At 43.4% G+C, this 14,853-nt stretch overlaps 1 protein-coding gene across 1 annotated transcript in view; it reads right to left on the bottom strand.

Annotated features, from left to right (window-relative positions):
* The window catches only part of MICU2 (mitochondrial calcium uptake 2), a 269,219-nt gene that overhangs the window by 73,254 nt on the left and 181,112 nt on the right, over window positions 1–14,853 (bottom strand). The window contains exons 3-4 of the mRNA XM_056561738.1: window positions 12,586–12,617; window positions 9,240–9,315 (exon numbers count right to left, since the gene is read on the bottom strand). Coding sequence (XP_056417713.1) covers window positions 9,240–9,315; window positions 12,586–12,617 — 108 coding nt within the window. The remainder of the gene's footprint in view (window positions 1–9,239; window positions 9,316–12,585; window positions 12,618–14,853) is intronic.

Below are 14,853 nucleotides of genomic sequence, written 5' to 3' on the forward strand. Positions count from 1 at the left end.
TTAACAGTATACACCAATCAGCTAAAATATTAAAACCACTTGCCAAATATTAGGTCCCTCGTGTGCCACCAAAACAGCTCTGACTACTCGAGACTTAGACTCAACAAGATAGCCTGAAGGTATCCAATTGTATATGGTACCACCAAGATGTTAGCAGCAGATCCAAGTCCTGTAAGTTGTGAGGTGAGGTCTCCACATATTGGACATGTTTTTCTGGCACATGCTAAAGACTATTTGGAAGGCAAGTCAACACCTTGAACTCTTTGTTATGTTCTCTATTTTAGAATTTTTTGCAATATGTCCAGGGCAGTATCGTGCTAAAAGAGGCTACTGCCATTAAGTAATATTGCTGCCAAGGATGGGGGTTGGAATTGGCCTGTACAATGTTTAGGTAGGTGGTACATGTCACATCCACATAAATTCTAGGCCCCAAGAGCATGACGCTGCCTCCTGCAGCTTATCTTTTTCTCATAGTGCATCCTGGTGCCTTCTCTTCTACAGGTAAGTCATGTACACACACCTGGCTGTCCACATGATGTAAACAAAAACATGATTCATTAGACCAGCCCAGCTTCTTCTATTTCCCATGATCCAGTAATGATGCTCGTGAGCTCATTGTAGGTGCTTATGACAGTGGACAGGAGTCAGCATGGGGACATCACCATTCTACAGCTATGGAGCCTCAGGCTGAGATACCCTATGTGTTGTGACTACTATCATAGCCCCCAGAAACCTTTTAAGCACTTAAGGTTATTACTGATCCTTTGTTGCTGTCACTGGCCCACCAGTTGTCCTGCCTTGGACCACTTTTGGTAGGTTCTAACCACTACAAATGGGAAAAACTTCATAAAACCTGCTTTTTTTTGTAGAAGCTCTGAATCAGTCTAGCCGTCACAATTTGGCCCTTGTCACAGCTCAGATCCTTACTCTTGCCCATTTTTTCTGCTGCCAAGACATCAACTCCAAGAACTGACTGTTCACTTACTGTCTACCACCCCTGACAGATGCTGTTGTCATGAGATAATCAGTGTTTTTCCCATTCCGTCAGTGGTTTTAATGTTATGGTGTATAGTTGGTATATAACTAGGCACATCTGCCATGCTAGGCTATACAGCACACATTCTTGTCTGTTTTAATACATTTAAAAAGGCAAAAAGTAATCCTAATAAGACTGTGAAAAGTCTTTGATAAAGATACACCCGATTTCACTGCCATTATATAGGAAAGCATTCTGTAAAACAAACAGTGAAGCAGAAGTGCTGTGATTTGTATATTTTTACTTGTATGGGGCAGGACACAATAAAAATGCAGTAACCATAATGCCCTTTGATGAGATGTCAGCACTGCCCAATCTGCAGCAGGAATGTGGGTTTACACAGCACAGCGACATATAGTTTAGGAATCCTTAGAGTAGTGCAGACCCCCCGGACCCTAGAAGCACCTGACAAAGTCCTGGACAGGAACAGCTTAATGCAATTACTTCATTTACAGTTAGTGTGACCATATGCACCAAGTGCACTATAGACTAAGGACATTATATTCCGACTACTACAACGTATTTATGCAACCCTTCTTAATACTTAAGAATACTACTGTTTGTATCCAGGACATGGGGAGTGCAGAAAAGTAGTCCTAACCCATTATGAAGCCCATACTCAGTAGTCCAGGTAGCCCTTTATGAGTTGCCACTACCCCCCACCCACCGGTTGCTGATTGACAATTTTGTGCCTATGCTGTACATAGACAAAAAGTACAGTAATTGGGTACAGTAATGCTTTGCCGTAACCAAGGTCTTCGTGACTTATTTATACTGCCCACAGACGGGGGGTTATCAGTGACTGTGCCACCACCTGCAGTAACTGGATCAGTAATACTGTCTGGTACCTGAAGGTGTTAACCATCGTACACATTCCTATCAGTGGTTTTCAGTGGGAGCCATCATGGATTGCAGAGTTGCACTGCAGTGACTGTGATGCATTGCAGCTTAAATAAGTGAATGGGGCCGTGTTAGGACCCACAATGGTCTGCAAGCACGGCCCGACAGTCGCAAGTAGAGATGAGCGAACTTACAGTGAATTCTATTCGTCACGAACTTCTCGGCTTGGCAGTTGATGACTTATCCTGCATAAATTAGTTCAGCTTTCAGGTGCTCCGTTGGGCTGGAAAAGGTGGATACATTCCTAGGAGAGAGTCTCCTAGAACTGTATCCACCTTTTCCAGCCCACCGGAGCACCTGAAAGCTGAACTAATTTATGCAGGATAAGTTATCAACTGCCAAGCCGAGACGTTTGTGACGAATCAAATTTACTGTAAGTTCGCTCATCTCTAGTCACGAACTTCTCAGCTCGGCGGTTGCTGACTTTTCCTGCATAAATTAGTTCATCTTTCCGATGCTCCAGTGGGCTGGAAAAGGTGGATACAGTCCTAGGAGACTCTTTCCTAGGACTGTATCCACCTTTTCCAGCCCACCGGAGCACCGGAAAGCTGAACTAATTTATGCAGGAAAAGTCAGCAACCGCCGAGCTGAGAAGTTTGTGACGAATCGAATTTACTGTAAGTTCGCTCATCTCTAGTCGCAAGAATTCCATTTGATATGGGGGCATAGCAGAGAATCTCTGAATGCAGGTTCTCTTTCTATGAAGTACACTTTCCCTTATAGGCCTAAATGTAAAGTGGTTCTTCTCTGCCTTCTCCCACTAGCACATAGGGGGGTATTTATCAATGGATTTATGTGTTTCTTTTAACACAACTTTGGTGCAATATTTCGGTGCAGTGTCTTTTTGCGCCAAAGTTTGGCGCATCTTCTCCACTGTCATTTCTACAACTTTCTCAAAATCACAGGGTCCTGTGTGTGATTTTAACTTTAGTCAGTAATTCATCATTTGCGCCAATCGATCTATGGCACAAATCCCGTTTTTTTGGGGGCGCAAATCGCCGCCAAGAAATTTTGCACATGGAAAACACACTTGGCAATGTCAGAAAATGTAAAGGCGTCAAAATACATTAAAAAAATGTTTTTGGTGAAAGCAGCGACGCCTCCGGGGCTGCTCAATACTATCCTGCGACATAGTTGTCTCTGAGGAACCTTCACCCTCCGTTGAGCCAGCATTGGACATGGCCGCACAGGTTCAGGAAAGGGAAGCACTAAAGCAGTGGTCTTCAACCTGTGGACCTCCAGATGTTGCAAAACTACAACTCCCAGCATGCCCGGACAGCCAACGGCTGTCCGGGCATGCTGGGAGTTGTAGTTTTGCAACATCTGAAGGTCCGCAGGTTGAAGATCACTGTCCTATACTTGTACATTGTATTTGGTTCAGAATCTTTTTCTAGATTTTTATCCTATAAAATTAGGTGCGTCTTCTATGACGAAAAATACGGTGTTTTAGTTGAGGCATTGGACAGAAGGCTCCGTACAGTAAGGGGAAGGTGCTGGGGTCCATTTACACTATGTGTATTAACTGACAACAAAGATTGCTTTTTCCAAGAGAAAGGAAATGTTCTCTCTGGGAAATAACTTGCCTTGCAGATATATTTTATAATTACAGGATTAGTGAGGAGTAAGCTGACACCGCATTTATCTATAGATTGCTGACTAATTTCTGACCTTTCTTAGTGTGAAATTTACAAATGTGCAGATGGGTAAAAGAAAGGGGCTGAGCCGATAACCCGTACGATAATGATGGCCTATTCTCTTACATAGGCTTCTGAGTATTAACTGTTTTTGCTTCGGTCTGGTAGACTGCATACAGTCTCTTACATCAGGGCATCCACTCTTACTGCAGGTCACTGACTTATATCCCCATCTCAAAGATTTATGGCCCATTTACTTAATATTAGAGAGGAGCGAACTTACAGTAAATTCGATTCGTCACGAACTTCTCGGCTCGGCAGTTGATGCCTTTTCCTGCATGAATTAGTTCAGCTTTCAGGTGCTCCGGTGGGCTGGAAAAGGTGGATACAGTCCTAGAAAAGAGTCTCCTAGGACTGTATCCACCTTTTCCAGCCCACCGGAGCACCTGAAAGCTGAACTCATTTATGCAGGAAAAGTCATCAACTGCCGAGCCGAGAAGTTCGTGACGAATCGAACTTACTGTAAGTTCGCTCATCTCTACTTAACCTCTTCAGGACGTAGGGCGTATGGATACGCCCTGCATTCAGAGTTCTTAAGGACCGAGGGCGTATCCATACGCCCGTGGGAAATCCGGTCCCCACCGCTAGATGGTTGGGGACCGGAGCCGGATGCCTGCTGAAATCATTCAGCAGGCACCCTGGCACCTCGCCCAGGGGGGTTCTGAGACCCCCCCCCCCCCCATGTCGGCGAACGGAGAAAATCGCATGTCAATTCAGACATGCGATTTTCTCCAATTCCGGGCTGATCGGGTCTCTGGTGACCCGATCACCTGGAAAATAGGGCTGATCGGAGTTGTCAGCAACACCCCCGATCAGCCTAAAGGATAGGAGTGAGATTGCAAAGCTGCGATCTACTCCTATCCCCTGCCATTACTCAGAACGGAGTTCTGACCAATGGCAGCGCAGGACAGGGGGTTGCCATGGCAACCCCCCGTTCTCCCCGCCCCTGGATGTCGAGGGGCTCTGGGAAGAAGATGGAGGCCGTACCTGCAGGAGAAGATGCCTGGGGACCTGGGATCTTCGCTGGAGCCTGCAGGATCCTGATCAGGTAGGGAATCGACAGTGGGGGGGGGGGGGGGGGGGGAATTGAAAGTGAAAGTAAATCGATCTTTACTGTGGCAACCACTAGGGGGGCCAAACTGCAACTCCCAGCATGCCCAGAGAGCCAAAGGCTGTCTGGGCATGCTGGGAGTTGTAGTTTTGCAACATCTGGAGGGTCACAGTTTGGAGACCACTGTTACAGTGGTGCCCAAACAGTAGCCCTCCAGATGTTGCCAAACTACAACTCTCAGCATGCCTCGACTGCCCAGGCATGCTGGGAGTTGTAGTTCTGTAACATCTGTCCCTTCAGATTTAGCAATTTTCATGACATTTTTGAAAATTGCTGCTCTACTTTGAAGCCCTCTAATTTTTTCAATAAGCAAAAGTATGTCCATTTTATGATGCCAACATAAAGTGGACATATTGTGTTTGTGAAGAAAAATAAAATTTATTTGGAATATCCATTTTCCTTACAAGCAGAGAGCTTCAAAGTTAGAAAAATGCAAAATTTTCATGAAATTTGGGGATTTTTCACCAAAAAAGGATGCAATTAACGCCGAAAATTTACCACCAAAATAAATTAGAATATGTCACGAAAAAACAATCTCAGAATCAGAATATTCGGTAAAAGCGCTTTCACGTTATTAATTTGTAAAGTGACGGTGGTCAGAATTGCGAAAAAGGGCTCAGTCCTTAAGGTGAAAAAGGGCTGCGTCCTTAAGGGGTTAATATGCCATAATTGTCTTGGTCCCACCTTGAAAACCTGTACCTACCACACCAACGAGGGTCCCTTAGATGCCTGACTGTCCACACAAGTCCCACAAACAATCAAAACGAGTTGCATAAACTGAGTGGTGCCACAATCTCCACTGTATGCACCCCCGTATTCTGACCCCTATAACTTTTTATTTTCTTATCTTTGGAGCTGTGTGGGGGATCACTTTTAATGTGGTTAGTTTGTGGTGTCCATTGTGCATGAAAAAATAAAATTTTAATAGGTCACACATTTACCTATGCAGCATATAAAATTAATTTTTGTAGCTTAAATTTATTTATACAATATATATGGCTTTGAGGTGTACCATAAAGGTCTGGGACCCATTACCTACGGCCTATATATCAGCTGGCACCTGCTGAGTATACAGAGGGCTCAGTTCCTGAGTCATTTTCATACTTCCCCATACTACATACAACTTATCCGTATCTGAAATATCAAGGAGGAGTTTTTTCCCTCTAGTTGCACCAGCCACAACATTTTATATTTAAAGCTACATAGCTACTTGTTTTTTTCCAGTACAAGTGGCACATACACTTTTTAGGGGAAAATATATGGCAACACTTAACTTTTAACCATTGTTTTGTTTTTTTTCATAAAAATTAATTTAAATAATTTTACATTTTTATAGTCACCGTATAATAACACAATAACATATAATGATAAGTCTATATGCAAGATATATTACTTCCTACAATAGCTGGTTATTGCATAAAGCGATATTAGACTTCCTGCAGACCAGACAACATACCAAGTGTCAAAAACAAATTCAGTATTCTGCCTGAGGCACCCAGGAGAGGGTCAAACTACCTTTAAATGGGCACTGTCATCAACCTTTTTTTCTTTTTTGATATGTTGTAGTACTTATGTACTACAACATATCTCGGTGGGTCGTTCCACCCTGTGGGCATTGGTGTCGCGGCGGTGGTGGTCGCCGCCCGGTGCTGCGCCATTTTATGCTAGGGACGTTGGGGACCCACTCTAAATAGGTGGCCTTGACGTGGCGAGTGGGCTTGTACTTTTTGATCAAAAATGTATACTAACAACCTGTTAGTTTTTGATATTATGCTGAGAAACAATCAGATCATTATACAAGATTGTAGATGTGCACCATGTCTGTTTTTCTACCCGAATTCACACATATCTCGAAAATACTTCTATTATTTTTTTTGTGGTTAAATTATTTTAGTTTGCTCTTGAAATCTGGCCACTAGGGGGTCTCCCTATTAGTGGCCGGCTGAAGACTGCTGTGACATCACAGCTGAATTTGGACCAATCCCGGCTGGGCATTCGGTCTGAATTCAGTCATCCTGCGCTCGCTTCCTGCCTGTCAATCAGACAGGCGGGAGCGAGCGCTTTGAACGCCTTGGCTGCGCACATTGGGTCACTGGCTTCTCGTGCTGGCTGTCCCCGCCCCCGGCATGTATAGTCTGGAGGCAGCATGCGCACTGAATCTCAGTGCTGCGCTGATGCTCCAGGACTGTTCATGTCCTGTACAGGTAAGTCTGATCTGAGGTCTTATTTCACATATTTCGGTCCCGGGTCTCGGCGGTGTAGAATAACACGGCAGGTGGGCGATGCTCCTATGCTCCTCCTCCCTGGATAACACAACACTGCTAAACAGAAAGGAGGAGACCCCGGAGCAGCCTGCCGTGCTATTAACCGCTCATCTATGCACGCTCCCGACGGGAGCACAGCATAGCTGAGCTAAGGGTGGAAGTCAGCCCCCAGCAGGCATCAGTGATGTTTTGCCTGCTGGGGAAGTCTGCCTGGTAAGTGAGCACACTATCAGGTAGACAAAAAGAAATTTCCAAAGTAGTAAAAAAAAATAATTTAAGACAGGGAGGGGGTTAAGGATAGATGGGCAATAGGCAGGGACAGAAACATTTTTTTTTTTTTTACATGGTGGGAGCTACTCTTTAATGGCTAAATAACACAAGACAGCAAGTAACACATAATAGTATCAAGGCATACAGCAAGATTACTGGAGCAGGGATGATGCAAACAAAGAAACTCAGCAAAATGCACACATTATTCTAAGTATAATATGTATGCTTACTGTAGAAAACCCCTTTAAGAGGTGGAGCTTGGGCCCAAAACATGCCACATCATGGATGTGAGATGAAACATCCATGTTAATAAAGGAAACCTAAATAGGAACGCACAGATTGAAGAACTTTAACTGCAGCTTGATCCCAATGATTCTGTACGCAGTGTACGATCTTCACATAAGCAGTGGTTGTGTATAATCTCAGGCTGCAGTGATTAGTTGCTGCAAACAAAAGCAGGAAATTACACATACAAATTGTTTTAGAAGTCGTAGTTTGTTTTCTAGGCTTCGACATGGAGAACACAGGATTAAGTGCTTCATCAAATTGCCTCATGATCCAAAATCTCAGGACCAAGGCTATAAAATGAAGGTTTATAAACATAAGTTAATTGTAGCATACATGTATACTTACTGAAACACCAACGATGTACTCACCTTTTAAAGCGCCTGTGTCGATAGTGGCTAAAGTATCAGTTCAAAATGTGACTTTGGCAGCTAATACCTGGTTTTAATGTTGAAGGGAATCTGTCAGTTCTAAAAGATGCTCAGAGCTCAACGGTCAAGGAGGCAGTGCTGAGCCGCAGCATGCATGGCTCCTCCCTCATACAGCCTTGACTAATTGATGTACAGGGATTTTTCTTCCAGCATTGAGTCTAGGTAGTGAAGGTCATAGGGGAGGCGGGTATGCTGCACCTTCTCTAGGACACCTAAACTCTGAGCATGATCTAAAGCAAATAGATTCCCTTTAACATGCAAACTTTATTGCCGGCGCTACTGTGCTCAGAGATTGGCTGCCACGTAGAGATGCAGTAAGGATGCTTCACTGTTGCACAGAACCAGACAAAGAAAAAAAATGCCTTTACCATAGAAGTGAAGCAGAAGATGTGTACTGAGTGCAATCTACCACCTTTCCAATTGGGTCTATAACAGTGGTCTCCGACCTGCGGACCTCCAGATGTTGCAAAACTACAACTCCCAGTATGCCCGGACAGCCGTTGGCTGTCCGGGCATGCTGGGAGTTGTAGTTTTGCAACATCTGGAGGTCCACAGGTTGAAGACCACTGGTCTATAAGATGCATCGCCGATTAGTTAGATGTTAAATTAGTATTACTTAACACCTGCACAAAGCTTAAAGGGGTACTCCGGTGAAACCCTTTTAACTTTTAAATCAACTGATGGCAGAAAGTTAAACATATTTGTAAATTACTTCTATTAAAAAATCTTAATCCTTCCAGTACTTATTAGCTGCTGAATGCAACAGAGGAAATTCCATTCTTTTTGGAACACTGATGACATCACGAACACAGTGCTCTCTGCTGACATCTCTGTCCATTTTAGCAACCGTGCATAGCAGATGTATGCTAAGGGCAGCATGGTGGCTCAGTGGTTAGAACTGCTGCCTTGCAGTGCTGGGGACTTAGGTTCAAATCCCACTAAGGACAACAATAAATAAAGCGTTATTATTATTATAATAACGTCAGCAGAGACAACTGTGCTCGTGATGTCATCAGAGAGCATTCCAAAAAGAAAAGTGTAGTATTCAGCAGCTAATAAGTACAGGAAGGATTAAGATTTTTTTCAATAGAAGTAATTTACAAATATGTTTAACTTTCTGCCAACAATTGATTTAAAAGAAAAAAGGTTTTCACCGGAGTACCCCTTTAACTCTATGTACACTAGAAGGCTGTAAAATAAATGACTTTGCGGTGTGTTGATGTGTTTCATTAATAGAGAAAGACTTACCGTTATCCCCCAAGTCTCTGAAGAATTTCGGACCTGGTTTAGCTTTAGCTGCCACAGAAAGCATTGAATCAAATTCCTATAGAAGAGAAACGATAAGCTTACATCTGGCCATACAAAGATGTTGTAGAATAACAGAAATGTTAACAATTTTTACATTTTTAGCCAAAAGACTTAGTAAGTGGCAGAGGTATAGTATAAGGCTCCTAGGCTATTGTCTTGCAATTTTTATGATATGCCAATACAGTGCAGCCCCCTTACACTGCTGCCACCAGGATCTTTAGACCTCTCCAGTATCAGGACAAGGGTATGACTGCACATCTAGCGATACCTGGCAGTATATCATCCCTTAATGGGGTCTCCCACTAATCAGTCTCTTTCTGTCTATAAAATAGCTGATGCCAGGGTGTCCCGCTGCTGGGACCCATCATCTGTAGTTTGAAGAGAAAACTTGTATTAGATGTTTAATTACAGGAACCCCTACCTCCCCCTACCCCCCCCCCCCCAAAAAAAAAAAAAAAAAAAAAAAGGCAAAACGGAGCACTACATGGTGATATTGAAATCAATAGGTTTTTTTTTAGCTGTCCTTCTAGTCTGCAATCACAAAAAGATGAGCAGTGGGACTGGGCTTAAAGGGGTTATCCAGGAACATTTTTTTTTTTTAATATATATATATATATATATATATATATATATATATATATATATATATATCAACTGGCTCCAGAAAGTTGAACAGATTTGTAAATTAGTGCGAGGATAAGGATCAAAGGAAAAAAACGGCAGACTCACCGACAGGTACTCTTCAGGACTTTCTTTTTTTATTGAAAATATTCACAATTACATGGTAGAACGTGGGGAGGGACGGGACGGGGGGGGGGGGTATGGGGGGACACAAATCCGGCCGGATTGGTGTACCCCCTGTCCCGTCCCTCCTCACGTTCTACCATGTAATTGTGAGTATTTTCAATAAAGAAGAAAGTCCTGAAGAGTACCTGTCGGTGAGTCAGCCGTTTTTTTCCTTTGATCCTTATCCTCGCACAGTTTTACTTCTTTGTTGGAACCAGGGCACCACCGCTACTCCAGGCTATACAGACTCTGCTCTTTCCTAGCCCGTGTGTCCGGCTTGCTGATCCTTGCAGTGCCGAACCAGCTTTGTGTTCCTTTGAGATTCGTAAATTACTTCTATTAATTATTTTTTTTTAATCCTTTCAGTACTTATGAGCTTCTGAAGTTAAGGTTGTTCTTTTCTGTCTAAGTGCTCTCTGATGACACATGTCTCGGGAACCGCCCAGTTTAGAAGTGGTTTGCTATGGGGATTTGCTTCTCTGCTTTTCTGTCTAAGTGCTCTGTGATGACACGTTTCTTGGGAAACACCCAGTTTAGAAGCAAATCCCCATAGCAAACCTCTAAACTGGGCGTTTCCCGAGACAGGCGTCAACAGAGAGCACTTAGACAGAAAAGAACAACCTTAACTTCAGAAGCTCATAAGTACTGAAAGGATTAAGATTTTTTTTTATAGAAGTAATTTACAAATCTGTTTAACTTTCTGGAGCCAGTTGATATATAAAAAAAAAGTTTTTTTCCTGGAATACCCCTTTAAGGGCACATTTTTTTTTATTTTTTACTATTATTAATCTCAGAATCTCTTTAACTCATAATATAGTATGGTGTTTATAGTTCTTTTTTTTCACAGTTCAGAATGGTGTTAAATAATAAAAGAAGTCATGCTGACTATTAATCCCTGTTCTGAGACATTCCTGGGTCAAGCTGGTTTCTGTACATCCTGGTTCTTTTCAAAGAAACTCCTGCAGCACTTGCCGCAACAGTGACCGACTAAAGCAAGTGGCTGTCGGGTGTCCATGTCAAGTGGGACCAGGAAGTACACTAGCAGGAACCATTGGAACTGGAGAGGTAAGTCAAGTATACCTTCCAACTTTTCCCAAGACCAATGAAAGTTGTCAGGATGCTTGGATGGCTGTCTTTAGAGAAGGAAGTATATATCAGGCCTAAAGACAAATATATACTGTATATTCACATAATTATGATGTACACCTGCACTGTAATATAACACTGCACTGTAATGTTAAAATCTATGCCCTAGTTTGAGGATCAGAACCCGGAGGCATGTATTAATGTATGAGATGTTTATTTTGGTTCCCTTTACACATGATCTGTGTATATAATATGCATCTTTTTTACACTTATATATTTAATTATGTAAACACGTTAATTGGTCCTGCATGGCCATAAAACTACACCACTGCTGTTATTCTTTGCTTGACAATGGCAACGTGAGGTTGCCGAAACGTAGCACCATTTGAAGTGAACAAAGATCACTTTTAGAAGGTTCCCCGACCAGGATTAACTGCAGCAGGCACCCACTCACCACTGGAGTGCTGCTTTCTTTGCTTTACTATATATTATATATATATATATTCACTAACCATGACTCCACAAGACACCCCAGCTGATTTGTTTCAAAATCAGACACCCCATAGCCCCCCATAAACAGTCTTTGAAAATCCAGGTATTTCCTGGTTTGTGCGGGGAGCTGGAAGCTGCAGAAAACTAAAAAAGACCATCATCACCTCCTGTGCTTGTTTCCTGTGTGACCTGCCGGGAGGAATTGCCTCTAGAAAGCTGAGCAGGTCACATGGTTAGAGAAGCAGTGAACATAGATGAGGGAGGTGTGTGAGTGCGGCCTCAGCCAACTATGGACAATCACACACTGAAGTGCTCTCCACTCTCTAAGAGCTGAGGAGAAGGGAGTGCGACATTGCAAAGTGAGATGTTCTCTACACAAAGCAAAGTGTAGACAACAGTCACCATGTGTGCTATGAGGCTTACCCTTCCCCTCCTCATAGAGGACACATGGACATTTGGCAGTGCCGAGCAATCATTATGGGGAGGTCAGGAAAGATAACTGACTGCCAAAATTTGGCAGTCAGGTATTGAAAATGCATGGTCACCTTAAGACTGTTAACAAATCTTTTTTTGTAAATGAACTTGAACAATTTAAAATGGCCAAATGATGAGTCAGCACTATAAACTGGAATTTACTACGAGGCTGGTGCAAATGGATTGGTCATGAGACTTCCAGGGTAAATCATATAGAAAATAGGACATTCCTTTCATGATTTAGCAGAGTACGTAACACTGTATTACTGGGTAGGTGTGGATGGCGCATACCACACAGTGTGGACTTTTACCATGAATTTCCTTCCTTTTATCAGATGAGTAAGATGACAGGTAGTAAGTTGTAAATACTTTGAGACAGATTACCGTATTCACGGCTGATGTATATGGCTCACATTTATCAAATACTTCAGGTGGTAAAACTCCTTACCTTTTTTGTCAGATTCCGAGCGCTGGTTTTATCTAGAAAAGGAAAAAAAAAACATATAAGAAAGGCTTAGTCACTGTATTCGGCTGGGATAAGAAGTATGAGGCACAGAGGGTATATCGGTTAGTCAGATTTTATGGCATATTTCAGGTATGTAAAGACCACATCATACACTCAAGGATCACAGTCCAGACTATACAAAGGCCGTAGTGAATCACCATCATCCGAAGAGGTTCCATGATTTTTTAATTCAAGACTGGAGACAAAGGCATGGTTTCTCAACTAGGATGTCCAGCATGCATCAGCTGCAGAGGCCGGGTTGGGAAACATAGAATGTGTCGGCAGATCAGAACCATTCGGCCCATCTAGTCTGCCCAATATCCTGAATACTATGAATAGTCCCTGGCCCTATCTTATATGAAGGATAGCCTTATGTCTATCCCATACATGCTTAAACTCCTTCACTGTATTTGTAGCTACCACATCTGCAGGAAGGCTATTCCATGCATCCACTACTGTCTCAGTAAAGTAATACTTCCCGATATTACTGCAGAAACCTTTCCCCTCTAATACACTGCTGAAAAAAAATAAAGGGAACACTTAAACATCACAATGTAACTCCAAGTCAATGACACTTCTGTGAAATCACACTGTCCACTCAGGAAGCAACACTGATTGACAATTTCACATGCTGTTGTGCAAATGGAACAGACAACAGGTGGAAATTATAGGCAATTAGCAAGACACCCCCAATAAAGGAGTGGTTCTGCAGGTGGTGACCACAGACCACTTCTCAGTTCCTATACTTTCTGGCTGATGTTTTGGTCACTTTTGAATGCTGGTAGTGCTTTCACTCTAGTGGTAGCATGAGACAGAGTCTACAACCCACACAAGTAGTGCAGATCATCCAGGATGGCACATCAATGCGAGCTGTGGCAAGAAGGTTTGCTGTGTCTGTCAGCGTAGTGTCCAGAGCATGGAGGCGCTACCAGGAGACAGGCCAGTACATCAGTAGACGTGGAGGAGGCCTTAGAAAGGCAACAACCCAGCAGCAGGACCGCTACCTCTGCCTTTGTGCAAGGAGGAGCCGGAGGAGCACTGCCAGAGCCCTGCAAAATGACCTCCAGCAGGATACAAATATGCATGTGTCCACTCAAACGGTAAGAAACAGACTCCATGAGGGTGGTATGAGGGCCCAACGTCCACAGGTTGGGGTTGTGCTTACAGCCCAACACTGTGCAGAACGTTTGACATTTGCCAGAGAACACCAAGACTGGCGCCCTGTGCTCTTCACAGATGAAAGCAGGTTCACACTGAGCACATGTGACAGAGTCTGGAGACACCAGGGAGAATGTTCTGCTGCCTGCAACATCCTCCAGCATGACCGGTTTGGCAGTGGGTCAGTAATGGTGTGGGGTGGCATATCTTTGGGGGGCCGCGCAGCCCTCTATGTGCTTGCCAGTGGTAGCCTGACTGCCTGAGATCCTCAGACTCCTTGTGAGACCATATGCTGGTGCGGATGACCCTGGGTTCCTCGTAATGCAAGATAATGCTAGACCTCATGTGGCTGGAGTGTCAGCAGTTCCTGCAAGAGGAAGACAATGATGCTATGGACTGGCCCGCCCGTTCCCCACACCTGAATCCGATTAAACAAATACATTGACGTGGTTTCAGATGGCAGAAGGTGCTCAACCCCTGAATGCAGATGTGCATAGATACAGGGGGGAGCAGAGCCTGTGCTTGTGGTCCGTTGCTATGGGCAATCCCCAGCAAAAAATGCATACAATGGAGGATGCCTAAAAACGACCACAAGTACCACAATGTCATCCTGCACCAGATATATAGGTGTGGATGTAAAACAATCAAAATAATCTACGTGGAATATCTGTGCACTACTGTGGTAGATGTAATAATGACATTGCCTAACCCTCAAAACTGATATTAAAATTGAGACATTATCCAGTATATCCTTATATGAAGGACATACTTTAGCTTGTGCAGGATGCCATTGTGGTACTTGTGGTCATTTGCAGGCATCCTCCATTGTATGTATTTTTTGCTGGGGATTGCCCATTGAAACAGACCACAAGCGCAGGCTCTGCCCCCCAGTATGTATGCACATCTGCATTCAGGGGTTGAGCACCTTCTACCATCTGATCCCACGTCAATGTATTTGTTCAAAGTTTATACTAATGCAGCCTTTATTATCATTTTAGATAGCATTAAGGTTCACCTGTGAGGCCGGCAACATATCAGCCAGCTTGGTTGGGG

Source organism: Hyla sarda, chromosome 2, assembly GCF_029499605.1.
Source record: "Hyla sarda isolate aHylSar1 chromosome 2, aHylSar1.hap1, whole genome shotgun sequence".
In the NCBI taxonomy this organism is placed as follows: Eukaryota; Metazoa; Chordata; class Amphibia; order Anura; family Hylidae; genus Hyla; species Hyla sarda.